Genomic DNA, 26,306 nt, shown 5'->3' with positions numbered 1-26,306 from the left:
ATTATTATTATTAAGTGATGATATCATAATTCTTATTCATATATTAATAGTAATTATTATTATTATTATTATTATTATTATTATTATTATCATCATCATCACTATAAATTAAATGGGATGGAACAATCGGCAAAGGCTTCAGAAGACTTTGAGCGCTCTCAGCTGTTCACGAGAGATGAAAAGAGAGAAAGTTGAAGGAGCGACTGTTTATAGATTAAAGCTGTTCTAACTTAAGTCAGACATATTCAAACCTTTTCCTCATCCATAATATATATACACTGGCAAATTATTGCCTATTATTCACTAGACAATAAAATGGAATAAATGTAAAGCAGTCTTGTAATACACTAAAAGGATGTATAGCTTTGAACGGTAAGAAACATAACAGTAAAATGAGCTTTGGCGGAAGAAAAAGGTAACATTCTGACTGAGGTAAAAAAAAATGAGAACAGGATATTGATGTATGATCTTGTATATTACGTTTACAGCATTTAGCAGACGCATTTATCCAGAGTAACTTATATTTAATCCCATTTTATACAACTGAGAGTTAAGGGCCTCGCTCAGGGGCCCAGCAGTGACAGCTTGGTGGACCTGGGATTTGAACTCACAATCATCCAAACAGTAGCGGACCCCTTAACCACTAAGCTACAACAGCCTACATGTATTATATGTATATGTATAAAAACGTTCTTATTTCTTTATTAAAGCTATGTTTGTAAAGCTTTTATTTATTTGTTTATCATTTGTTTTCATTGTGATATCTACAAGATATGTAGTGAGACCAGCTATGGACTTAGAGATGATGCCGTTGACTAAAAGACAGGAGGCAGAGCTGGAGGTGGCAGAGCTGCAGATGCTGTGATTCGCATCGGGAGTGACGAGGAAGGACAGGATTGGAAATATGTATATTAGAGAGTTAAGATTGAGAAGGTTTGGCCACGTACAGAGGAGGGATATGGGGTATATTGGAAGAAAAATGCTAAGGATGGATCTGCTGAGCAAGAGGAGGAGAGGAAAGCCAAGGAGGAGGTTTATGGATGTGGTGAGAGAAGACATGCAGAAGGTTGGTGTGACAGAGGAGGATGCAGAGGAAAGGGCAAGATGGAGAATAACGATCCGCTGTGGCGACCCCTAACGGGAGCAGCCGAAGAAGAAGGAGGTTTGTTTTCATTGTGATGATAGTATTTTGCATTTTTTTGGAATTTTGTTACTTTTGGCACAAAATCAATCCTATAAGCCCTGGACAAAGAAAATGCATTCTCTCTGGATTTGCTTTTTCAGCTTGTACTAAAACCGCAGGGATTCAATTAAACGTTTAAAACTGATGCAGATCTTCCGATATGGGAATGATGAATTCTGTGGGTTTACAATTTGCTACTAAACTTTAGAAGCAAAACTATGAACACCTCTAGTCTTGTACACAGACTGGCTTTGATTCTTTTCTTGTTTTTTTTTTTTTTTTTGTTTGTTTGTTTGTTTGTTTTTTTTTCTTTTCTCGAAGATGTGCACCGTTCGTGTTTGGCAATATGTTTGCTTCCTAGCCTGAAGCGGTTCATGCAGTAGCGTCTACTGTATGTCAAGGCATTTGCAGATAAACGTTACAGAAATGCAAAAAAACAAACAAACAAAAAAAAAAAAACTATAAAATCATAACACTGTATACAAAATAAAATAAATAAAATAAAATAAAAAAAATCCTTCACTACGTCTAGAGTCACGTCTGTTGTGCTGGGGTCACGTGGCCGACACCCATGTCAGATATACGAACGGTAAGAGAACTTTAAGGCAGGTGAACGTTATAAGAACTAGAAGCTGCGTGTCCTCTACCTGTACATTAGTGGATGAAACACTAGCATTTGAAGCTTTATCGTATTGAAGCGCTGTGACTTTGCAAAAAGCAGCGAATGCACACGATATGACACAAACGCATTGACGTTGGCGACGAGTCAATGCACAAGAGAGTTAGTCTGATAGAAAATGGCTTGTTTTCACAGTACGCTTTTCAGACGGCTTGTTGATAAGTAAAGGAATTTCTTGCCTCTGAAAAGGTCGTAATTGCGTCATAAACCAACATGTTGATAATGTGTAAAAGCTGAAGAGTAGCTGCCTTCGCAAACACTGCTCGGAGTGCTGCGATTGTTATTACTCTTGTACAGTATGTTGGTGACGGTGTCTAGTTTTTTCTGGATTTAATTCAGAATTCACAATCAGTTCGAATCAGTGCAATAGTGAGGAGGGATAAAATGTCAGACCTTGCTTGAACTTCAATTTGATTCGAATCAAGGTCGTGTCAGTGGCAGGGGCCTTTGTGGTGTGCATAAAAAAACAAAACGTGTACATGTAACATGTTACATGTGTACAATACTTTTGCTGGACGACCCTTGAGGGGATTTTTTTTACTGCAGATAACGGTAGACTTTAAAGCAGTGGTTCCCCGAGTCTGCCACGGCCACGTGTCCTTCAGAGGTGAGAGCCAGACCCTGGGGGCCATACAGAGGGTCTGCTGACGTGTTGATGTACGACAGGAATGAGCCTGAGCTGTCAAACACCTGCAGCGCACACGCACACACACACACACACACACACACACACAGTATGCAGTCACAAAACCATCACTATTAAATCTGTCTTAATTCATTCACCTTGACACACGCATTAAATCTCCTGAAACAGACACACATGCAGTGTAATTAACAATAACTCCTGACTCCACACTGTTCTGTGTACTGAGATGATGATGCTGTCACAGAGACACTGGTGTGATTAACAATTGTCATTTAAAAAGTTCTTCACATTTGCACTAAACATAGTTTATTTTTTCATTTCTTCGATACCTTTCTTTTTCATCCTTCCTTGATTTTTCCTTTCTTCCTTCTCTTCTCTCTTTTTCCTTCCTTCCCTTCTCTCTTTTTCCTTCCTTCACTCCTTTCTTTTTCAATCCTTCCATCCCTCCTTCCTTCCTTTCCTCCCTCCCTCCTTCCATCCTTCCTTCCTCTTTTTTTCCTTCCTTCCTTCCTTTTTCCTTCCTTCCTGGAGGAAAATGAAGGAAGGAAAAAGGATGGAAGGAGGGAAGGAAGGAAGGAGGGATCCTTCCCTCCTTCCATCCTTTTTCCTTCCTTCATTTTCCTTCCTTCCTTCCTTCCTTCCTTGATTTTTTCCTTCCATCCTTTCTTTTTCCTTCCTTCCTTGATTTTTTCCTTCCATCCTTCGTTTTTCCTTCCATCCTTTCTTTTTCCTTCTTTCCTTCCTTCCTTCCCGCCATCATTCCTTCCTTTCTTGCTGAAATGAATGTGTTTATTAAAACGACCTCACACTGACTGCATGTCTCTGTGTGCAGTTTTTGACAGTCTGACTCATAACCTACCGCATCGCTAGTCTCAATCCCATTAAAATCAATCCCAGAGATAAAATCTGGACTTACACTGAGGCGATGGCTTGTTTTACATATCGATTTACATTCCCACTAGTACGCAGACACGGTGTAGTTTACCTGGATCCTGCTGTTACCCCAGTCTGCAACAATGATGTTTCCGTTGCCATCCACTGCCACTCCTGTGGGAGCGTTAAACTGGCCGTTACCTTCTCCATGAGAGCCGAACTTAAACAGGAACTCGCCGTCTGCGTTATAAACCTAAACAACAGGAGACGGACATCAGCGAGCCCAAACGTGTCCTATTTGATCTAACCGACACAACGTTCTTTTTGATAGTGGGGTCATGTTTCTTTTACTTTTACTGAATATGTTCAGAAGAAAAAAAAAAAAAAGAAAAAAAAGATGTTTTCAAATATGCAGCATTTAGTCTGTTTGTATGGAATCCTAGTGCGTTTCATCACACTTGAGTTTGGACTAAACTGACTTCAAACAAACCCAAACAACCGGCCCAAGAGCGTCTTTGTGTGCTGGTCTTGGCCCGATACCAAGTGATTCAAAAAAGATTAGACTCCGAATCGACTCAGCTGCAGAAGTGAATCGTTTACTTCTTTACAGAAGCGAGCTGTTAAACTGATCCTCAAGCTACAAACTGTGGTACGTGTTCTGAAAATATATGCTAGATGTCACACACAATACTGATTATTGATATTGCTTATTTAGTGCTGAATCCATGCTCTTTGTGCTCTGGTAATATTATGATTGACATCATATTCCCCCAAACACTGTATAAGCACCCTAAATAGACATGACATAAATAAATGGAACGAACGGAGTAGCTAAAGCGACGTTCTGAGAAGTTACAGTGTACCTTAACGGAGTGATTGTGGAAGTCTGTCACTATTATTTCGTTCTTGTTGTTCACGGTTACAAAATGGGGACCTAGAGATCACAACAGAGAGAAACAAACAAAAAAATGATTTAATTTTTATATAAATGTTTATAGTATAACTAACATACAGGGTATGTACAGGGTACTTACTGAAGGCAGGGCCTGATTTACTGAGCTTTGGCTCTGTTGGGGTGGTTGGAGTAATTTTATCTAGAATAAACAGAGTTGAGAGTTAATCGTTAATGTGAGGATTTGGGTTTTTTCTACCCAATACAACCAAATGTAGGTGGACACCTGACCATCACAACCACATGACTATACCACATAACTAATTTGACATTAAAACACACGATTGTATAGAGCGTCTTTGTACAGTATACTGTAGCAGTACAATTTCCCTTCACTGGAACCAGGAGGCTGAAACCTGTTCCAACAGTCCAGCTGTGCACAAAGCACAGAGAGCCATGAAGACATGTTTTGAGAAGGTTGGACTGGAAGACGTTTAGTGTCCTGCACAGAACCCAGACTGGCTCAACCCCAGTGAACACCAACTGTAACCCATCCTTCCATCTTCCTTTCCTATCCTTTCCTACCCCCTTCCTTTTCCTTCTATCCTCCTTTCTTTCCTTTCCTTCTTTCCTCCCTCCTTTCCTTTCATTTCCTTTCCTTCCATGCTAAATCCTTTAATTTCATTCCATCCTAATTCCTTTTCTTTCTTTTTCCATTCATTTCCTTTCCTTCCATCCTCCTTACTTTCCTTTCATTTCCTTTCCTTCCATCCTCCTTACTTTCCTTTCATTTTCTTTCCTTCCCTCCTTATTCCTTTCATTTTCCTTCTATCCTCCTTCCTTTTATTTAATTTCCTCTCCTTCCATCCTCATTCCTTTCATTTTTTCCTTTCCTTCCATCCTCATTCCTTTCATTTTTTCCTTTCCTTCCATCCTCATTCCTTTCGTTTTTCCTTTCCTTCCATCCTCATTCCTTTCGTTTTTCCTTTTCTTCCATCCTCATTCCTTTCATTTTTCCTTTCCTTCCATCCTCATTCCTTTCATTTTTCCTTTCCTTCCATCCTCATTCCTTTCATTTTTCCTTTCCTTCCATCCTCATTCCTTTCATTTTTCCTTTCCTTCCATCCTCATTCCTTTCATTTTTCCTTTCCTTCCATCCTCATTCCTTTCCTTCCATCCTCATTCCCTTAATTTTCTTCCATCCTCATATTTTTCCTTCCATCCTCATTTTTTTCCTTCCACCCACTTTCCTTTCCAATATCTAGTGGAAAACCTTCCCAAAAGAGAAGAGTGGAACTTCTTATAAGAGCAAAGGGAGAATAAATCATGAATGAGATGTACAGTAAGTACTAATGAGAACGATGTTCAGGGGGTCCACATACTTTTGGCCATATAGCGCATGAGTGTTTCAGGGTAAAAAAGCACCTGAAAACTGCCTGTCTAACGTCCCTTTGGCTCCAAACTTGGTCACCAGTTTGCCGTTGGACTGAAAGATGAAGACGCAGCAGGCTTTGTTGTCTGCAGCTATGATATGACCGTTTTTGTCCACGGCTACTCCTTTGGGTCCCATCAGCTTCCCAGCTCCAATTTTACTCTAAAGCAGTCCCAAAAAAAACCAGATTCATGATTGAGAGGAAGCTTGGGAAAGAAACTGACATTTACAAATGCATTTACTCAATTCACTAACTTTAAACTTTCCATCCGAAGAGAAGATCGTGATCCATCTGTTGTCATAGTCTGCTACGATGATGTCCCCGTTCATGTCGACGGTCACACCGGTGGGACGTTGCAGCTGCCCTGGCGAACGACCTCTGACCCCAAAGCGTAGCTTGAACTGACCATCATTAGAGAACACCTGTAAAGCATCAACATCCAGTGGTTTGGAACTAGCGAGGCTAAATATATAAATTGCCCATTTTCTCTACTGATAGTGATGATCATGGTGATGTCACGGTGGTCATGGAATGTAAGAGGCTCCTCACCTGTATGCACTGGTTGTTGCTGTCAGCCACCACTATACGGCCATTGATGGACGTGGAGATGCCCTGGAGGTTGGAGAACTCACCTCGCTCACGCCCTCTCGAGCCTGACGCAAATATGAAAACAGATTTTAAGGCTTTATAAAAAGAGTTCAGTTAAACACATGTGGTGAGGAGAAAATACTAATAAAAATGTTATGTTATAACATATAAAAATGTTAACAAAACGCATTTTCTTTTCCGTTATTGCTAATTGTGAAAGTGACGTGACATACGGCTAAGTACGGTGACCCATAATCAGAATTCGTTCTCTGCATTTCAACCCATCCAAAGTGGACACACACAGCAGTGAACACACACACACCGTGAACACACACCCAGAGCAGTGGGCAGCCATTTATGCTGTGGCGCCCGGGGAGTAGTTGGGGGGGTTCGGTGCCTTGTTCAAGGGCACCTCAGTCGTGATATTGCCGGCCTGAGACTCGAACCCACAACCTTTAGGGTTAGGAGTCAAACTCTCTAACCATTAGGCCACGACTTCACATTAATTTGGGCTTCTGGTGTGGTACAGTATGCATTCAGGTAAGAAGCTATGACTGAATAGTCAAGTCAAGTTAATATACACATAAAGAGTATATTAATAAAATCGGCTGTTATAAAAATTCTGACCAATCAGAATTGAGAAAGGGAACAGGGAACTTGATCAATAAAATGATTACAGTAAATTATTATTTCACTACTGTTTTGTTTATTCATTCATTCATTCATCTTCTACCGCTTATCCGAACTACCTCGGGTCACGGGGAGCCTGTGCCGTGACCTGTCTCAGGCGTCATCGGGCATCAAGGCAGGATACACCCTGGACGGAGTGCCAACCCATCGCAGGGCGCACACACACTCTCATTCACTCACGCAATCACACACTACGGACAATTTTCCAGAGATGCCAATCAACCTACCATGCATGTCTTTGGACCGGGGGAGGAAACCGGAGTACCCGGAGGAAACCCCCGAGGCACGGGGAGAACATGCAAACTCCACACACACAAGGTGGAGGCGGGAATCGAACCCCGACCCTGGAGGTGTGAGGCGAACGTGCTAACCACTAAGCCACCGTGCCTCCCTCTGTTTTGTTTATTACTATTTAAATCTACAGTGTTATCCTCTACCTGAATAAAAATAAAATAAACCTGACCCACGATTTTCTCACTGTACTCACCTACTCTGAAGATAAGCTCGTCCTCGATGGGGTTCTCCTTCTTCTTGGTGGTGCTGTACATGCTGGCAGGACGCCGCAGTGCTTTCTGGCGAACGTGAGCCCCTCCTCCTCCCCCCGCAGGGGATTTGACGCGTCTTTTGACATCTTCGGGGGAGTGCGGTGCGTCGCTGGCTTTGACGGCGCGCAGACGGAAGGGGCTTCCTCTCACAGCCTGGCCGTACAGCAGCAGGGAGAAGGAGAACTCACCCTCACTGGATAAAGTGTAGCCCACGTCGTAAGTGCCGTTCTTGTTGTCCGTCACATCGCCGTTAGTGACGGAGCCGTCGGGTCCGGTGATGTGTGCAACGAGAGCTGCGCTGCCTGACTTCACCAACTCTCCAGCCTTGTCCTGATTAAAAAAAATAATAATAATTGTATGTAATTATTGAATGTAACACAGAGCTATAAAGTAGAAGAACTGAAGTCAGACTCTAAAGCTGAACTCCTTAAAACACTTTTTTTTTTTATTTGTTCCTTATTTGCGTCTGTCATTATTTCACTGTTCCTGAATTATTCACTGTAGGCATTTCTTGAGGTCCCCAAAATAACCAAGACTATTGCATGAATACTGCATTAGACACACTGTCATGGCTTATTAAAAAAAGCAAGAAAAATGAAAGACAAGTTCTCTAAAAACAACAATTTGTTGCTCTGTATAGTTAACAGCTCATTCATTCATTCATTCATCTTCTACCGCTTATCCGAACTACCTCGGGTCACGGGGAGCCTGTGCCTATCTCAGGCGTCATAGGGCATCAAGGCAGGATACACCCTGGACGGAGTGCCAACCCATCGCAGGGCACACACACACACAATCTCTCATTCACTCACGCACTCACACACTACGGACAATTTTCCAGAGATGCCAATCAACCTACCATGCATGCCTTTGGACCGGGGGAGGAAACCGGAGTACCCAGAGGAAACCCCCGAGGCACGGGGAGAACATGCAAACTCCACACACACAAGGCGGAGGCGGGAATCGAACCCCGACCCTGGAGGTGTGAGGCGAACGTGCTAACCACTAAGCCACCGTGCCACCGTGCCACCGTGCCCCCGTTAACAGCTCAATTTTATACAATAGAAAGACTACAATACAAAGATTTTTTTTTATTTGTTTTTGTCATGTAAAGACATGCAAGAGACAAAACGTTATAATGCTAGGTAACATTAAACTCCAGTTTCTGTTCAAGCAGTAAACGAATGCGCCGGATATTGAGGTTTTATTTCCTATTCTGGTTTATTCTTATGGCAAAATCTTGTAACCTTGTCTGCCATTTTTATAAAAAATACAATCCAGAGCAACTTTTTTAGCAGTTAAGAGTTAAGAGCCGAGCAGTCGTAGATCGGTGGTCCTAGGATTTGAACTCACAACCTTACAAGCAGCAGGACAACATATTAATCTCTGATGTTCCACTTCCATGTCAGACTACCAGATTAAAATGATGTTGTCCCTCAACTGCTCCCTTATCATGTGTCACTCTTCTAACATTAAGCTGATGCATTAAGCTGATGTCTTAACCTGATGCTTTTATACAGTAGCAGCTGAGATCATACTAACATCTGTAAGGATTAGTCAATATGAACTTATTTTGTGGTTGCTTTGAAGACAAATCCTAGATTTAAGCTTGTCCCATGACTCCTGAGCTGCTGATTAATCCACTAACGAGTCTTTTCTGCATCAGGAGCAGCAGGACTCACCTTGGTTGTAACAGTAACGGTGGTATTCTGGCCCACTACGGCGTGCCGTAATCCCTCTCCTGTAGCCACGCTGGTGTGACCCACAGCACTAGTAGTGATCAGAACCCCCAGGTTCTGGATGGAGCGACGAAGGCCCTCGGTCTCCACCTGGCACTCCAGGTGCCCGTTCTCATGCGGCTGCTCGGGGAAAGAGTGACGCGCCAGCGCTGCCACTCTCTCCCCTAACTGCTTCTGCACCAGCAGCACCTCGGTGGCGCTGCCGTGGCTCAGAGCCTGCTCGGTGAAGCCGCAGCTGCTCTCGATATTCTCCTTCCCCTGCAGAAGAGCAGCCAGTTGGGCCTGGAGCACCTGCACCCAGAACACAGCAGACACCGCTATCACACTGCACGTCTACATGATTACATCCTCCAGAATATGTACCATTCTCATGACCTTGTTCACACTGCGCTTAGCTCTGCTACCTTCTGCTTGGTGCTACAGATGTTTTCCAGGTCAGTGATGAGGGCGTTCTTGCGTTGGTGCAGTGCTTTCTCCAGCTCCTCGAACGTGCTGCTGATCTCAGTTATTGCCTCGCTTTTCCTCTCGCACAGCTGCCTGGAGATTTCGTTCACTACGTCGATGGCTGCCGTCAGCTGAGGAAGCCTGGAGGAGGACGTACAGTAGGGATGGAAGAACGGCGCTGAGACGTTAAACACCTCATGATGAATCAATGAATACATACACGTGGCAGTCAGAGGACCAATGAACGCCCACGGCTCTCTGTGAAGACTCATTTATTTGCTTTAAAGTGCTGCAATAATGTGAGGAAGAAAATTAAAGATCATTATTAAAGGATAATTAGCTTTGTAATTGCACTTTAATTGGTTTTAAAGCACATTCGTTTTCACGACTGGTTTCATAATTCAGACTCGATACTTTTATGTTCTGATGGCTTTTGAGTATCACTCCTCTTCAAGCAGGATCACAGGCTAAATCTCCAAAAACTTAAAAGTCTTTGGACTCAAACAAACTGTAAATATACCATCAAATAAAGTAAATATTGACAAATAAAATGGAAAAAAAAAATCAGTCACATTTTGACTCATGGACCTAGGAAACATCTCACTTTGTATAACGATGTAAGAAATTTGTGCTGAATGAAATGAATGTAAAATCGCTGACATTTACACTGATGCTGACATGCTCGTGCAAATGTGCTGCTTTGGGTGAAAATGGATGTACAGGAACTTTTTTAAGGCTTAAGAAGACGTCTTATTCCCTCGGTGTTATAGGATCATTTTTATTTGCTCAGCACCTTTGGTTCATGGATGAATGAATATCAGTCAGTTTAATGACTTATGATATTGTATATGATATTGATGATCATCAATATGATATTGATGATATTATGATATTGACTTATATAATGACTAATGATTTTTTGTGCTTATGACTAGTACAGTACATGATGCGTATAAATGATTCGTTCACCACACGAAAGAAACCTTTATTGTAAATTGTCCGCTGCCTTGCTGTTGCTCGTACCTATTGCGAATAGCATCCAGCTGGTTCTTGAGCGCTGCTTTGTGTTGCTCGAGCACATCCCGCAGAGGAACGGTCACATGCTCGCGGTGTTCTCCCTCTGTGCACTCGAGACACATGGCTGTCTCACACGACTCGCAGTAAAACTCCATCACCTGGTAAGAGTCATCGTAACACAAAACGAAGATGACAATACCACACAATACAGCCAGTGCTTATTCGGTTTCTTATTAAAAGGTGATACCTCACCTTGCCTTCGTGGTTGGGGCAGGACAGAGACTGAGCCAAGTTGGCGGCACTGGCTGACTCCAGAACGCTACGCTCCTCAGGCTGCGAGCACTCGGCCTCCCTCTGTAGCACCTCCATCAGGTTAGTGATGAAGAAATTGTTCTGCAGCGCTGCTACACCTTTCTCGGGCAGGATGGACGTCTGCCTGCACACCGGGCAGGACAGTGTAAGGGACTGTGGTGGGATGTAGTTCTGGAGACATCTGAGGAGAAGGAAGTGTGGGTGAGTTCTGGGCTGGATATTCATTCAGAATTTCAATGATGAATGTTTTTTAATAAAAGGGGTTCGTAGTAGGATTTAGTGGCATAATTATTTATCCCAGTTTGGAACCACCTCCATGTGCTTAGTAAGCTGTTAGGAAAAAATCTGCATTTCTTACAGGAAAGTGTGATTTTGGTACATGAGGCATGTGTTTCGTTGACATAATCACAAAAACCGCATTTAATTCCAACCAGAGTCATAAAAGCTATGATTTGTTCAGCTAATTTTACAAAATTAACATCCAGTTTGTTCTATAATAATAATATCATCAGGCATGGGGGCACGGTGGCTTAGTGGTTAGCACGTTCGCCTCACACCTCCAGGGTTGGGGGTTCGATTCCCACCTCCGCCTTGTGTGTGTGGAGTTTGCATGTTCTCCCCGTGCCTCGGGGGTTTCCTCCGGGTACTCCGGTTTCCTCCCCCGGTCCAAAGACATGCATGGTAGGTTGATTGGCATCTCTGGAAAATTGTCCGTAGTGTGTGAGTGCGTGAGTAAATGAGAGTGTGTGTGTGTGCCCTGCGATGGGTTGGCACTCCGCCCAGGGTGTATCCTGCCTTGATGCCCGATGACGCCTGAGATAGGCACAGGCTCCCCGTGACCCGAGAATTCGGATAAGTGGTAGAAGATGAATGAATGAATGAATGAATCATCAGGCACATCTAAATCCGTTCCCTATCTCCCAAGGTGGTGAATCAGTATATGGTGTACATCAGCGGTGTCCAATCTTATCTGGAAAGGGCCGGCGTGAGTGCAGGTTTTCATTCCAACCAAGCAGAAGCCACACCAGAGTCTACTAAAGGCCAAGAACAACTGATTAAACAGGTGGAATCAGGTGTCTTCTGCTTGGTTGGAATGAAAACCTGCACCCACATCAGCCCTTTGTGGATAAGATTGGACACTGCTGGTGTACATAAATCCGGTCACTGGTAAGGATCCTGGCTCACTAAACATTAGGACACTGATGACTCTTAAAAAAATAAAAATAAATGTAAAAAAAAATCACGTTCTAACTTCATCAGTCACTGTAAAAACCCAAAGATAAAGGATTATACGTCATATAAAATGTGCTTGGGCTTCTTCCCTGGTACTTCAAGCCGAATCAGTGGCTAGCCAGCGGATTTTTTAAAAACCACTGAAAACAAAAATAAAAAAATACATAGAACTTAAAATAGACTTTTTTAAAAATTACTAAAAAAATATCAGTAATCATTTGAGAGCCACAACAATGATAACAAGCTTCTTTCATTTGTAGGCAAAGTTGGGTGACAGTTTATCTGCCTTTTCAAGCAGAGAGGCTTCAGACAATACGCTGTCTTCATTTCCAGTAAAGAAAGTAAGCATCGATGTTACCTGTTATTTTTTAACTGCATTGTGTTTTTTTTTTTGTTGTTTTTTTTAAGGGAACGAATGTTTCAGTGCACCGGAAGGATGTTGTGACTGACAGAGAGCGACATCATCTTAATGTGGAAACCATCCATCCATTTTCTACCGCTTAATGTGGAAACCTCACTGGCTTAAACCTGACTTATGCATGTGAGCTCATATGTAACGCTTCCCAAATTTGAAATGAAAAACATTTCCGCTCTGTTAAAATATTTGCCCTCGATACCAAACTATATTAACAAATCCAAGAAGTTCAAATGACGCACCGCTTCTGAGCTTTGACCTGATGACTATCACTGGATCCTTATAAAAGCTGAGGAAACATAGGTATGGCTGGTAGTACACAATAATTTTAGCAGCCATGTCATAGTGTGTGGTTTCCAAATCTCTTTCATAATAAACCGATTATCTGATTAAAATCCTTCATCTGGGTCAAAGCTCACTCCGTTTCTCCGCTAGGCCGCTTTCAAAGTTTCCCAAATTAGCCAGCGCTTCTACTTGGGGAACAAAAAGGGCAATTAAAGTCTGAGTGTTACTGTGACAATGCCCTGTGTGAGGACGATGTACCTCTCACAGAAGGTGTGCAGACAGGGCAGGACCTTCGGATTGTGGTAGTGCTCCAGACAAATACTGCACACCAGGAACTGCTTGTCTATCTGTCGCACCACAGGGCTGGTGCTGCCCGTCTCCCTCTTAGCCATGGTGAGAGGCATTCACGGGAAGAGGAGTATGAGGCACACACACCTCTCAACCTACAGAAAGAGACAGAAAGAGAGCGAGAGAGAGAGAGAGATGGAAGAAAATGTAAATAAAACAACATGGACACCAATGGCGATTATACCCCTTTTCCACCAAAAAGGACCGGGTGCTGGTTCAGAGCTAGTGCTGGTGCAAAGTTGGTTCCACTGGCAAACCTTCTAAAAACTGGTTTGCCTTTCCACCGGTTAGAGAGCCATCACAAAGCCAAGTCTTACATCACTGTATACACGTCACGTTTCCCAGCAGCAGCAAACACAAACACAATATCAACAATGGCGGATGTTGCTTTACTGTTAATGCTCATGGCTTTGTGAACCTACATTGGCATCCAAATGCGGCGAATCCAACGTGTACGTGCAGCTCCACGTAATCTGTATAAACGGAGGTTGTAATCGAGAACAACGGAAAGGGGCATTAGTGAACCAGAGATACATATTCAGTTCTGATTAAATGGAAAATGTAGGCCGAAGTAGAAGTCGGCTAGTGAGAGCCAGCTGCAGCCCCATCGGAGTGTGTGAAGCCCCGGCTTGGACAGGAGCTCTGGGAATATGTAAACCTGAAGTTTGCATATTACAGACGTATTCACATAATTCCACAAATCATTCTCATATAATCCCAATGTATTCCAAACATCATTCCCGACATATTTTAGATGTATCCCACACACATTCTACATATCATTCAGATGTATTTCACACATCATTCTCACATAATCCAGAGGTATTCCATACATATTCCACACATAATTCTCACATAATCCAGACATAATTCTCATATAAACCGGACATATTCCACACATCATTCTTACATATCCCAGACATAGTCCACACCTCATTCACACATATTCCAGACATCATTTCACATAATCCAGATGTATTCCAACATCATTCTCACGTATTCCACAACACACATTCCACACATCATTTATACGTAATCAAGACATATTTCACACATCATTCCCAAACATTCCCGAAATATTCCAGACATCATTCTCACATATTCCACAAGAATTCCAGACATTAATTCACATTATCATCATCTCTGCCATGGTAACAGCACACACACACACACACACACACACACACACACAGCATTACAACAGACATCATCACTGACTTGATGTGCTGCTGATAACCTTTGTCCATTTTATCAGCTAACACATACATGGCTCTAAAAAATGACCTTCAGCCATTAAGGCATGTTGCATCATCCTGAATATTCATCGTCATCTACAGAACTGGTCTGAGTGCTTAGCATAAAGCTGTGAGCTGGCATCCATTAGCTCTCGAGAAAGAGGCAAAAAAAGAAATTCTCTCACCTACACAAAAATACAAAGGTTTAACCGCTACAGCAGAGTCAAACATCAAGTTATATAAGAATCTGCCCAGTTCATTAAATCAATAGAAGAAGAAGAAGCCTTTATTTTAGTCACATCTACATGGCAGCACAGTGAAATTTACAGCATTTGGCAGATGCCCTTATCCAGAGCGATGTACATAAGTGCTTAAATCTCTAACATTGAATCATTAATGCTGGCTCACTAAGTTACATACTTAAGATACCATGAGTTTAAAACATTGTCCAAAGTTATAATGAAAAAGTGTCAAAGGTTTTTTTTTTTTAAATAAATACAAAAGATAAGGAAAGAAGTGCTAGTTGAAGTGTTTCCTGAATAAGTAGGTCTTCAACCGCGGCTTGAAAATAACCAGTGACTCAGCTGTCCGGACCTCTAGGGGAAGTTCATTCCACCACCTTGGTGCCAGAACAGAGAAGAGTCTTGTAGTATACTTGCCTCTTACCCTGAGAGATGGTGGAACCAGCCGAGAGTGCTGGTAGATCGGAGGGTGTGGGGTGCAGTGCGCGGAGTGATGAGGGCTTTGAGGTAAGACGGAGCTGGTCCATTTTTGGCTTTGTAGGCCAGCATCAGTGTTTTGAATCTGATGCGTGCAGCTACCGGAAGCCAGTGGAGGGATCGCAGCAGGTATGTGAGAACTTTGGCATGCGAGAGCTTCTTTCTGTGCATATCCCAACTTTGGGTCGGAACACAGGTTACATTTACATTTACAGCCTTTAGCAGACACTCTTATCCAGAGTGACTTACATTTTTATTTCAGTTTATACACCTGAGGGTGTAAATCGAGGGTTAAGGGCCTTGCTCAGGGGTCCTTGGTGGACCTAGGATTCGAACCAATGAGCTTCCGATCAGTAGTCGAACACCTTTAACCACTGAGCTACCACATCCCATGATACAGCCATGATACAGGACGCCTGGAGAAATGAGGGTTAAGGGCCTTGCTCAAGGGCCCAACAGTGGCACCTTGGCAGTGCTGGGGCTTAAACCCTGATCCTCTGATTAATAACCCAGAGCCCTAAACACTTGAGACATCAGTGCCCTAACACATTGTATGTACACAAACATGACAGTCAAAAAATAAATGAAATAAATTAAATTATGTAAAACACATGAAAAAAAGAGGTGAGGACAAAGAAGAGGAGAGGAGACTTAGATATGGAGAGAATGAGCAGTTCAGAGAAAAAAAAAAAACAACAAGAATGCAGACGTGCATAAAAAGATAATAGCACCAAAGTAATAAGAATAATAAGAAGCTGAGTCGTGTTGTATTATGTTCCTCACGCGTCTGTGACGATGTGAGACGATGCTAATGCGGCATGGTTCAATACAAGACAGTGAGACCGAACGCAGACCATCGCTGTGGAGGAGGCCAGAACAATCGCACAAAGAAAAACGACAAAGCGGGAGAGCTTTGAGATGTTCACACTCACTTAAATCTTCATTAAGTCTCTGATATTAGAACGAATATTAGTGAGTCATTTGGAGAAATGACGATAGACCAATTTGCATTATGGGTAATTTAACAGAAAAGTGGTCCTGTATTACAGATGAACGTTACAGTATCTCTCTCTCCCTCTCTCTCTCGCTCTCTCTCTCTCTTCCGTATCGTAAGACATTACTGTAATTGAGCTGATGTTCTCATTTTCATAAGTTACTCTCTCTATAGTTCTGATTTCCACACCTCATATGATCTAATGTGGAGATCTCACTAACTCTGCTTACGGCAAGTCTGATGATCGGTGAAAACGAGTGCTTTAACCGAGCACACGCAAAACTTCTATTTTCTTTATCTAAATCTTGCTTGAAGATTTTAGACATTCAGTGAGACGATGGTAACTCCGTGTGATCTTTGAGGACAACAATCTCCTCATCAATGCACACTTGTCAGACTGTATCAGACTGTAGAAAGGACATTATTCATAATAACACTATCTGGTGTTTATAACAGGTTATAATCACACCCTCCAGTGTCACCCAAATGAGGATGAGGTTCACTTTTGAGTCTGGTTCCTCTCAAGGTTTCTTCCTCTTCCAACCTTGTTTTTCCTCACTACAATCACCTCAGTCACCTCAGACTTGTTCATTAGGGATAAATACAAACATTTAAATATAAATCTAATATTAATCTTGAACTTCATTCATTCATTTTCTACCGCTTATCCGATCTACCTCGGGTCACGGGGAGCCTGTGCCTATCTCAGGCGTCATCGGGCATCAAGGCAGGATACACCCTGGACAGAGTGCCAACCCATCGCAGGGCACACACACACTCTCGTTCACTCACGCAATCACACACTACGGACAATTTTCCAGAGATGCCAATCAACCTACCATGCATGTCTTTGGACCGGAGGAGGAAACCGGAGTACCCGGAGGAAACCCCCGAGGCACGGGGAGAACATGCAAACTCCACACACACAAGGTGGAGGCGGGAATCGAACCCCCAACCCTGGAGGTGTGAGGCGAACGTGCTAACCACTAAGCCACCTTCCCCCTAATCTTGAACTTTTTGTACTATATTTCTTATGTTCTGTAAAGCTGCTTTGAGACATTGTCCATTGTTAAAAGCGCTACACAAATAAAATTGAATTGAATCAACTCCATGCTGCCAGCAGAACATAAATAGACTTCTGGGACATTTATTTTCAATCAGAATAAACAAATGACTTATTTTCTGGCTGCAACTCTGATCTAAATTGAGTCAGTAGTTAGCTGGCTTGCGGTGTGAGTCGTGTGTTTCTCCCTCTGTTGATAACCTTACACAGAATTTTAGTGTTTGAAGATAAACACCTTCAAGTTGTAGTGTGTCAGAGTGCAGAGATGGGTTTGATATCACCCCATGTATTCTAGGGAAAAACAGAAATACTTATGAAACACAACAAATTCTTAAAACCCTGAGCGTCTACTTCAAAACGAGCTTCATATGAACCACCACAGAACATGGACACAGAACATGGACACAACAAAACAGGGAGTTAATATCAGGACGTTATTAAACGATAGATTAATTCTCATTCTGATCTGTATTAACTGAACATCGCGGGCTATTATCTTCGTGTACGAGCGTTTAGTACAATTTAGAAATGCTGCGTACTACAGACTAAGCATCCTCACCTCTCTAAAGCAAGGAGTCAAATCAGAATCCAGGACATTTCACATCATTTTCTGTAATCACACACATTCCTCACATAATCCAGAGATTTTCCGCAGATAATCCGCACATGCTCTACGATTACTCAACATGTCTTCAGCAGGAGGTCCCATATAATCCCCACACACTCCTCACGTATTTTCCAAACATTCCACAAATAATCCACACATATTCCACAAAAATTCCATGTATAATCCAGAATTATTTGGCACACAAACCACACATAATCCTCACATAATCCAGAATCATTCCATAGATATTGAAAAAAAAAAAAAAATAGTCTGGAAGTAATCCCACATAAATTACTCCACATATTGTTTCACACAATCCTGTATATATTCTGCACATAGTCCACTGTATTCCTTACATACCCCCGCACATTTCTCACTTAACCGGAAATATTTCACACATATTAAATCATTCATTCATTCATTCATTCATTCATCTTCTACCGATTATCCGAACTACCTCGGGTCACGGGGAGCCTGTGCCTATCTCAGGCGTCATCAGGCATCAAGGCAGGATACACCCTGGACGGAGTGCCAACCCATCGCAGGGCACACACACACACTCATTCGCTCACGCAATCACACACTACAGACAATTTTCCAGAGATGCCAATCAACCTACCATGCATGTCTTTGGACCGGGGGAGGAAACCGGAGTACCCGGAGGAAACCCCCGAGGCACGGGGAGAACATGCAAACTCCACACACACAAGGTGGAGGCGGGAATCGAACCCCCAACCCTGGAGGTGTGAGGCGAACGTGCTAACCACTAAGCCACCGTGCCCCCCTCATATTAAATCACATAATCCAAATTCTATTCTACACATAATCCAGAAAGAGTCCTCAAATATTCCAGAAACATTCCACACATTTACATATCTAGCATTTGGCACATGCCCTTATCTAAAGTGACTTACATTTTCTCACATTTCTTTATACAACGGAGCAATTGAGGGTTAAGGGCCTTGCTCAGGGACCCGGCAGGGGCAACTTAGAGGACCTGGGATTCAAACTCATGCCACAATCCTCAAAAATTCCTTATATATAATCCAGAAGTATTACACACGTACTCTAAACACATTCCTCAAATAATCCAGAGATATCCCAGACATATTAATCATATAATCCAGAAATCTCTCATACATATTTCTGTACATTCTCTACAACACACTAACCCTCAGAAGCAGAGGTTACTGGCTTCAAACTCTGAGCAAGACTCCAAGACTCACATTTCACTGCAGTTCAATCCAGAATCCCTAAAAGCGAACAGCTGGACATTTAATGAAGAGCTAATACAAAAGGAAAACAATGACCCCGTAAACCCTGCCATAAATCTGTTAAGCCAAACAGACAGTTGAACCCGAGCTTTAAACACGCCTGGGGTCGGGATTACAACTCGGTGTGTGAACACATTTTAGATGCATTCAAAGCAGCCATGTTGGAAGAGGGAAAAATCCAGGATACACACACACAGACAGACACACACACACACACACACACACTTACCCCTTGTGCTCTTAGTATGACTCAGTTTTAGTTCCTCCTGGCTAACTGACACAGCCATGTCCTCCACTGTAACAGCATGAGAAAATGTGCAATCTCTTGATGAATGTTTTCTGAGACAGAAGAGGAACGAGTCGACGCTTCCACTGCGACACACCGGCTGTCTCTCTCTCTCTCTCTCTCTCTCTCTCCCGCCCTCGCTCCCTCTCTCTCTCTTTTTCTTATCGCCTATCTGTCTGTTTACCTATCTGTTAGTATGGCTGCTAAAACGCCAGAGCTCAGAGAGCGGTGGTGTTTGCTGTTAGCTAAATTACTGAAATAAATTACTGAAAAAAAAAAAAAAGAGGAAATAGGAGGAAACCTTAAAATGGTACTTCCCAAAATCCCTCTCAGTTCCTTCCTGCATGGAGACGGAGCTGTGTGTTTGTGTGTGCGTGTGTGTGAGCGAGTGTGTGTGTTTGTGTGTGCGTGTGAGTGAGTGAGTGTGTGTTTGTGTGTGAGCACCTGTCTGCATGTGTATGTGTGTGTGTGTTTGCTACTCGTATGATAAAAGAAGAGCTCGATTTCAAGCCAGCTGTCCTTTGCAGAGAGAGAGAGAGAGAGAGAGAGAGACATTTCTCCTCTTTGGGTTGTGAAACAAATCACAGAAGAATAATGCAGTCAGCTCTCTCTCTCTCTCTCTCTCACACACACACACACAGCTCAATAGATTACTCAGTATTCAGTGTTAGACCATGTTGTGCATTCTCTGTTGGCCTTATTGTCTGCTCTCCCTCCCACATGAACTAGTCTGCGAGCGATCGGTCCACTCAGTCCTCCCTCTGCTCCTCCTCCTCTTGTTTCTCACACACATCTGCTGAATGAGAGCAGCTGAACACGAACATGAGCATCCCTACTTAACCCTCATCTGAACGTCAACAGAAAGCTGGATATATACACAAGCCAGCAAATCCAAAGCAAATTCTGTTCACGCCGACCGTCACGTCACACCTAATCAGCATCATATCAACAATCGGATCACAATTTTCGCAGGTTTTTAGAATATATCAGATAATGAAATGACTGTGGGGAAACTGTGATTAGTCACAAGTTATTTCTGTACCGCACCTAGCACAGGAACATGTAGGGTGGATGCTTCGTATAAACAACAACAAAAATATATTCTTTAATCGTGAATGGGGCAAGGGGGGCACGGTGGCTTAGTGGTTAGCACGTTTGCCTCACACCTCCAGGGTTGGGGGTTCGATTCCCGCCTCCGCCTTGTGTGTGTGGAGTTTGCATGTTCTCCCCGTGCCTCAGGGGTTTCCTCCGGGTACTCCGGTTTCCTCCCCCGGTCCAAAGACATGCATGGTAGGTTCATTGGCATCTCTGGAAGATTGTGTGAGTGAATGAGAGTGTGTGTGTGTGCCCTGCGATGGGTTGGCACTCCGTCCAGGGTGTATCCTGCCTTGATGCCCGATGACGCCTGAGATAGGCACAGGCTCCCCGTGACCCGAGGTAGTTCGGATAAGGGGTAGAAAATGAGTGAGAGAGTGAATGGGGCAAAATTTTCTTTAAGGCAATAGAAAGAAAGCAATTGTTAAAATTGCTGTGGTATAATAGGAATAAAACCCTTTCTAATAATTCGCTCCGTTCAAAAGTCTAACCACATGGTATAAACGATCAGGTGACAAATTAAAGTAAAACCTGCAGACTCTTATTTTATTGACGTGGTTGGACTCGACGTGTCCCCTTAGACAGATAAATCTATCTACGTGCCAATCAATACAAAAGGTCTTCATACTGATCAGCATTACCCTATGCAGAAACATTCCTGTTCCACCGATGGGCGTGGCCTGTCCCAGGATGGCTCCGCCCCATCCATAGGTCACAATAGTGTTCATTACAACTCTGGAGACTTTTAGACTGGAATCAATACATGTTGACTAAACACTTTACTAACACGCTAAGTTTTTTCCCTTTAATTTGTCAACTTGAAAATTGTTGCTCATTAGCAGTTGTGTTAATACCCGAAATCTCTCGACATAGAAGATCTGTAAGAAATGATCTGTACAATGTTATTTTCATTTTCCAGGCCCAAACCGAGAGAGAACGATCTGACATTCGAGGTAATACGAGTTCAACTGACTTCAAAAGAACCCGCATTAGTCATAACAACCATTTCTTTCATAACAAAAATATGTTATAAATTCCCCCCGCCGGACTACGCGGTCGTATTAAACTGTATTAGAGGCAGCTGGTCCATATTATTTGCTCCTTTTACTTTGTACACAGTGCTATCCGGCTTAATAATACCCAGAAGGCATTGCAATCTTGTTCAATTTCATTTTGGAGGACTTAAAAAAAAAAAAAAAGTAAAATGCATGTAGTTTGGTAAGCCTTTAAATACTGTCAGAGTGTACTGTTGTTTAATCTCACACTGACAAGCTGACCTTTTACTGAATAAAAATAAAACAAAATACAAAACATGGCCTGGAACTGCGGTGAGATGAGACGAACACTCGGGGTGAGTCTGGTGTAATCCCTACTGTTATGGTGGTATAGTGGAGAATCTGTGAGGATGTGTAGCTGCTTTACCTCGAAAGGCTCGGAAAACCTCGCTAGGACACCGAGTGTTATGAAAACCATGGAGTATCAGGAGATTTAAATTCAACATACTGAAACTGCACTGGGGCTTTATTTTCTAGAAGCTCGATGACCCCTAAACTCACATCAGGGGGAAGTCGTGGCCTAATGGTTAGAGAGTTTGACTCCTAACCCTAAGGTTGTGGGTTCGAGTCTCGGGCCGGCAATACTACGACTGAGGTGCCCTTGAGCAAGACACCGAACCCCCAACTGCTCCTCGGGCGCCGCAGCATAAACGGCTGCCCACTGCTCCGGGTGTGTGTTCACGGTGTGTGTGTTCACTGCAGTGTGTGTGCACTTTGGATGGGTTAAACGCAGAGAACGAATTCTGAGTACGGGTCACGGTACTTAGCCGTGTGTCACGTCACTTTTTGATTCTTTTCTAAATGAATACAACAGTTTTCATTACAAAATGATATCATTGACAACAACTTGTGCGAACGGTTGAATCTCGAAAATATTGGCACGAATTTCGAGTTATTAGTATTTAGTTCTTTTGTTTAGATTTATTTATTTTCTAGGGCTTTAACGACAATCCGACAGATTGTTGTCTGATGACGTGATTCAGTAGAAGAGATTAGATGTGAAGTAAATCTGATCCAACACGGTCTATTTACAGGAAGCTAGAAATAGTGCCGAATCTTGAATGCTGAATAGTAAGATGACGCGCATTTCGTTTTTTTGTGTGTGTTAGAATTTTTACACATTTAAAACCTTCCCTTTAGTTCCAGTTTTAAATAATATTTAAAACAAAAAAAAAAAATGAATTTTTTCTTAAAGGGTGCCAATAATTCAAGAGCCGGCTGACACGTAATGTTAATATTATGGTCATCGTAACTAGTCTATGATCTGTAACAGGAAACTGGACTGACATACAAACATAGCGTTTAAAAGTTTGTACACCAACACAATATGCATTCATATACATGATCCTTGACAGTCTGAGTCTGAATAATCCTTGCCTCGAATACAATTGAACAATGTGAGCATGCTTTTATTGTTTTTAGTCTCTAGGGACCATAAATGAGCATACTGTATCGTCGCTGTCGGGTGGAAACCTCGTATGTCCAAATTTGGTCAATTTCCTATTTTTTCACATATCGATGCTATTGGTCAGTCCCCACGTGGGTCTGTTATTTTTACAAGTTATTAACCAATCTAAAGTCTTGAAAATAGCTTGAGCGCAAATCTCATAACTCCATTGGACACTTCAACCGTCCACCTCTTCCTCACTCCGCGGGAGAGCTTCGCGGCATATTTCTCCTCAAGAAGAGTCGCAACGAATCAACACGTCTTCTGAGGTAAATGTCTTCAAAACACTGGGCTCAAAGAAAAAAAAAATCTTGACCCCCGCTAGTACTGGTGCTCGTCTGAGGACAGGAATTTAGCGCAAGACAATCCACTGCAACGCGGACTAAACCCTGTGCACTGCAGATAAGGTACGGCGTTTTTTTTTAATTTCCTGAAAAATAACGGTTTTGGAGATACGAGGATTCCGCCTGACAGCGACGATATTTAATTAAGCGGGGAAACTTTTTGCATTTGATAAAAAAGAAAACATGCTGACAAGGAATTTTGTATCATTTATGCAGGGGGTACAAACTTTTGCACTGGAGCGTATTCTTCATTGTACTATTCAGAAGTCAATGCCTGATTAGATCATTCTGCCTCGTCTGCATCGCCAGGATCCTCACTACAGCACAGAACCAGACCAAATCACAGATTTCCCACCGCATCCAAAGGTCTGTCTGTTCTGTTAAGCCTCAGTATATCAGACACACATTACTGTCATCATCGCTGAAGAAACAAAACATGGCACGGTGTGTATTTATAGGAAAATAAATCAATGGGGTGGTGTGATGCATCCTGACATTCGGCAGAGTTAGTAGTGCTGCAAGACAATCGATGTGCTATGAAGTCCTACTACTGGTTGCCATAGTGATAACGTTTATCGGTGTGTGATGTATCTAGCATTCCTAATCGGTTTCTGGAGGGAGATTAGATGTTTGTGTATAACATTCAGATACAGCGCCCCCTGGAGCAGGGAGGGTTAACAGCCTTGCTCAATTGCCCTACAGTGGCAGCTTGGCAGTGCTGGGGCTTGAACCGTGACTTCCGATCAACAACCCAGAGCCTTAACCCCTGCCCTCGAAGAAAAAAGAGGAGAGGAGATCGCAAATGCAGTTCCTCACTATCAAAAAAATGATGCAGTCAAAATTCTGGGGAAATCACAAATGTCAGCACAGCCCGAGTGCAATGGCTGAGCCTCGCTTTGGGCAAACCGCATCCTTGATCGTGGTATTGCCCCTGCAGGGTAAGTACGTATGATTATATCTGCATCGTATCACACGAGATGAAGGAGAATCAGTGTGTGATCTTTGTCAAGGCTCGTGTGACCTACCGTCTTCACTCCCATCAGCAGTGGCTGCACCGGGTCACACCGTATTTGCATAAAGGACTCAGCTTTTGTCACGTTGCTGATTTGGACACGGCCACATCGAGTCACCGCATCTCATCGAAAACAAACGACCTCCGTTTTGTCAACTTATATAGCATCACTCATTATTTTCTAATAATCTCACATATTGGAAAGCTTTCTTTATTAAATTAACCTCAAGTTTTATTATTAATAAAAAACGTACTTTGTATTAACTGTATTGAGATACGTGAGATACGTAAGTAATACGTGAGATATAGAAGTAATACGTGAGATATAGAAGTAATACGTGAGATATAGAAGTAATACGTGAGATATAGAAGTAATACGTGAGATATAGAAGTAATACGTGAGATATAGAAGTAATACGTGAGATAAGTAGAAGGAATCTTCTGCACTTCCAGACCACAACGTTCTAGAAGGGAAATGATTTATAAACACACTCTCTGGTGTCACCCAGATAAGGATGAGGTTTAAACATTCAGATGGAAAAAGGGGTGAATATAATTAGACTGAAGCTAATCCACCACACACGCTGCCTACACTGATTACAGTCTTTGCGTTAATTCAAGCAAGCTTTATTAGGCAAGTATAAGAAAGTAGTATAAGAGAGTGGGCTGAAAACAACCAAGAGAGGGGGAGAGAGACAGAGTCAGAGTGCAAGACAGACAGGGTCAGAAAGAGAGAGAGAGAGAGAGAGAAAAAGAGTCAGACAGAGAGACAGAGAGCGAGAAAAACAGTGTCTGAGAGAGAGAGAGAGAAACAGGGTCAGAGAGAGCAAGAGAGACAGGGTTACAGAGAGACAGAGTCTAGAAAGAGAGACAGAGTCAGAAAGAAGAAAAGAGAGACAGAGAGCGTGAGAGACAGAGTCAGAGTGCAAGAAAGACAGAGTCAGAGATAGAGTCAGAGAAAGAGAGTCAGAGAGTGTGAGAGTTAGAAAGAGACAATGTCAGAGAGCAAGAAAGGGAGGGAGAGAGAGAGAGAGAGTTAGAGAGAGACAGAGTTACATGAGAGTTAGAGAGAGAGACAGTCAGAGAAAGAGAGTCAGAGAGTGTGAGAGTTAGAAAGACACAATGACAGAGAGCAAGAAAGACGGAGAGAGAGAGAGAGAGAGAGAGAGAGGGGGGGGAAAGAGAAAGAGAGAGAGTGTGTTTGAGTTACATGAGGGTTAGAGAGAGAAACAGTCAGAGAGAGAGAGAGAGAGAGAGAGAGAGAGAGAGAGAGAGAGAGAGAGAGAGAGAGAGAGAGAGAGAGAGAGTTAGAAAGACACAATGTCAGAGAGCAAGAAAGGGAGAGAGAGAGAGACAGAGAGAAAGACATTGTCAGATATGGCAAGAGAGAAAGAGGAGAGAGAAAGGAAAAAATGATGATACCTGGTTAATGTAAACATTTGTGTTCATGTCACAGGAGACACACACACACACACACACACACACACACACACACACACACACACACACACACACACACACACACACACGGTCACTATATTCCAGGTCCTGCTGTATCAGCTGTCACTCTACACATTAACCGTAAGCAAGGCTCTGCATCTGCTTTACTCTTTAATTAAATGCCTGACATGGGGCAGATATGGCACTTGGGGTGGCAGGGAGATTGATCAGAGGAGCTCAGAAAATGTAGTCAGTTTGTCATGTTTGTACTGTAGGTTGGTATTTTTCAGAATGACACAAATTTATCTACCCAGCACATGTCCCTCTACTTATTATTATTAGTAGTAGTAGTATTAGTGTAGTAGTTCAACCTTTAACACAGTACAATGTCACAAAGCAGCTGTACAGAAGTC

General features: G+C 42.7%; 1 protein-coding gene and 1 non-coding gene across 3 annotated transcripts in view; both read right to left on the bottom strand.

Annotated features, from left to right (window-relative positions):
- Positions 1-1,162: 1,162 nt before the first annotated feature.
- trim3a (tripartite motif containing 3a) overlaps positions 1,163-26,306 on the bottom strand; it is a 31,641-nt gene continuing 6,497 nt past the window's right edge. Inside the window, exons 1-14 of one of the 2 annotated variants that reach the window (XM_060888145.1) lie at positions 19,444-19,763; positions 13,233-13,417; positions 10,982-11,222; positions 10,736-10,887; positions 9,673-9,853; positions 9,212-9,559; positions 7,472-7,859; positions 6,256-6,359; positions 5,961-6,128; positions 5,699-5,867; positions 4,416-4,475; positions 4,245-4,315; positions 3,494-3,634; positions 1,163-2,552 (exon numbers count right to left, since the gene is read on the bottom strand). In XM_060888145.1, coding sequence (XP_060744128.1) covers positions 2,400-2,552; positions 3,494-3,634; positions 4,245-4,315; positions 4,416-4,475; positions 5,699-5,867; positions 5,961-6,128; positions 6,256-6,359; positions 7,472-7,859; positions 9,212-9,559; positions 9,673-9,853; positions 10,736-10,887; positions 10,982-11,222; positions 13,233-13,378 — 2,322 coding nt within the window. In that variant the 5' untranslated portion in view covers positions 13,379-13,417; positions 19,444-19,763 and the 3' untranslated portion in view covers positions 1,163-2,399. Of the gene's footprint in view, positions 2,553-3,493; positions 3,635-4,244; positions 4,316-4,415; positions 4,476-5,698; positions 5,868-5,960; positions 6,129-6,255; positions 6,360-7,471; positions 7,860-9,211; positions 9,560-9,672; positions 9,854-10,735; positions 10,888-10,981; positions 11,223-13,232; positions 13,418-19,443; positions 19,764-26,306 lie in introns of those variants that run through there. The other variant, XM_060888144.1, reaches the window with a different exon arrangement.
- LOC132858604 (U1 spliceosomal RNA) lies at positions 24,230-24,387 on the bottom strand. Its single transcript, XR_009649639.1, has one exon. It is a non-coding gene; the product is annotated as a U1 spliceosomal RNA (small nuclear RNA).

The sequence above is a fragment of the Tachysurus vachellii genome, chromosome 15 (genome assembly GCF_030014155.1).
Source record: "Tachysurus vachellii isolate PV-2020 chromosome 15, HZAU_Pvac_v1, whole genome shotgun sequence".
NCBI classification, from domain to species: Eukaryota; Metazoa; Chordata; class Actinopteri; order Siluriformes; family Bagridae; genus Tachysurus; species Tachysurus vachellii.
This window is presented reverse-complemented; position numbering and strand designations above follow the sequence as displayed.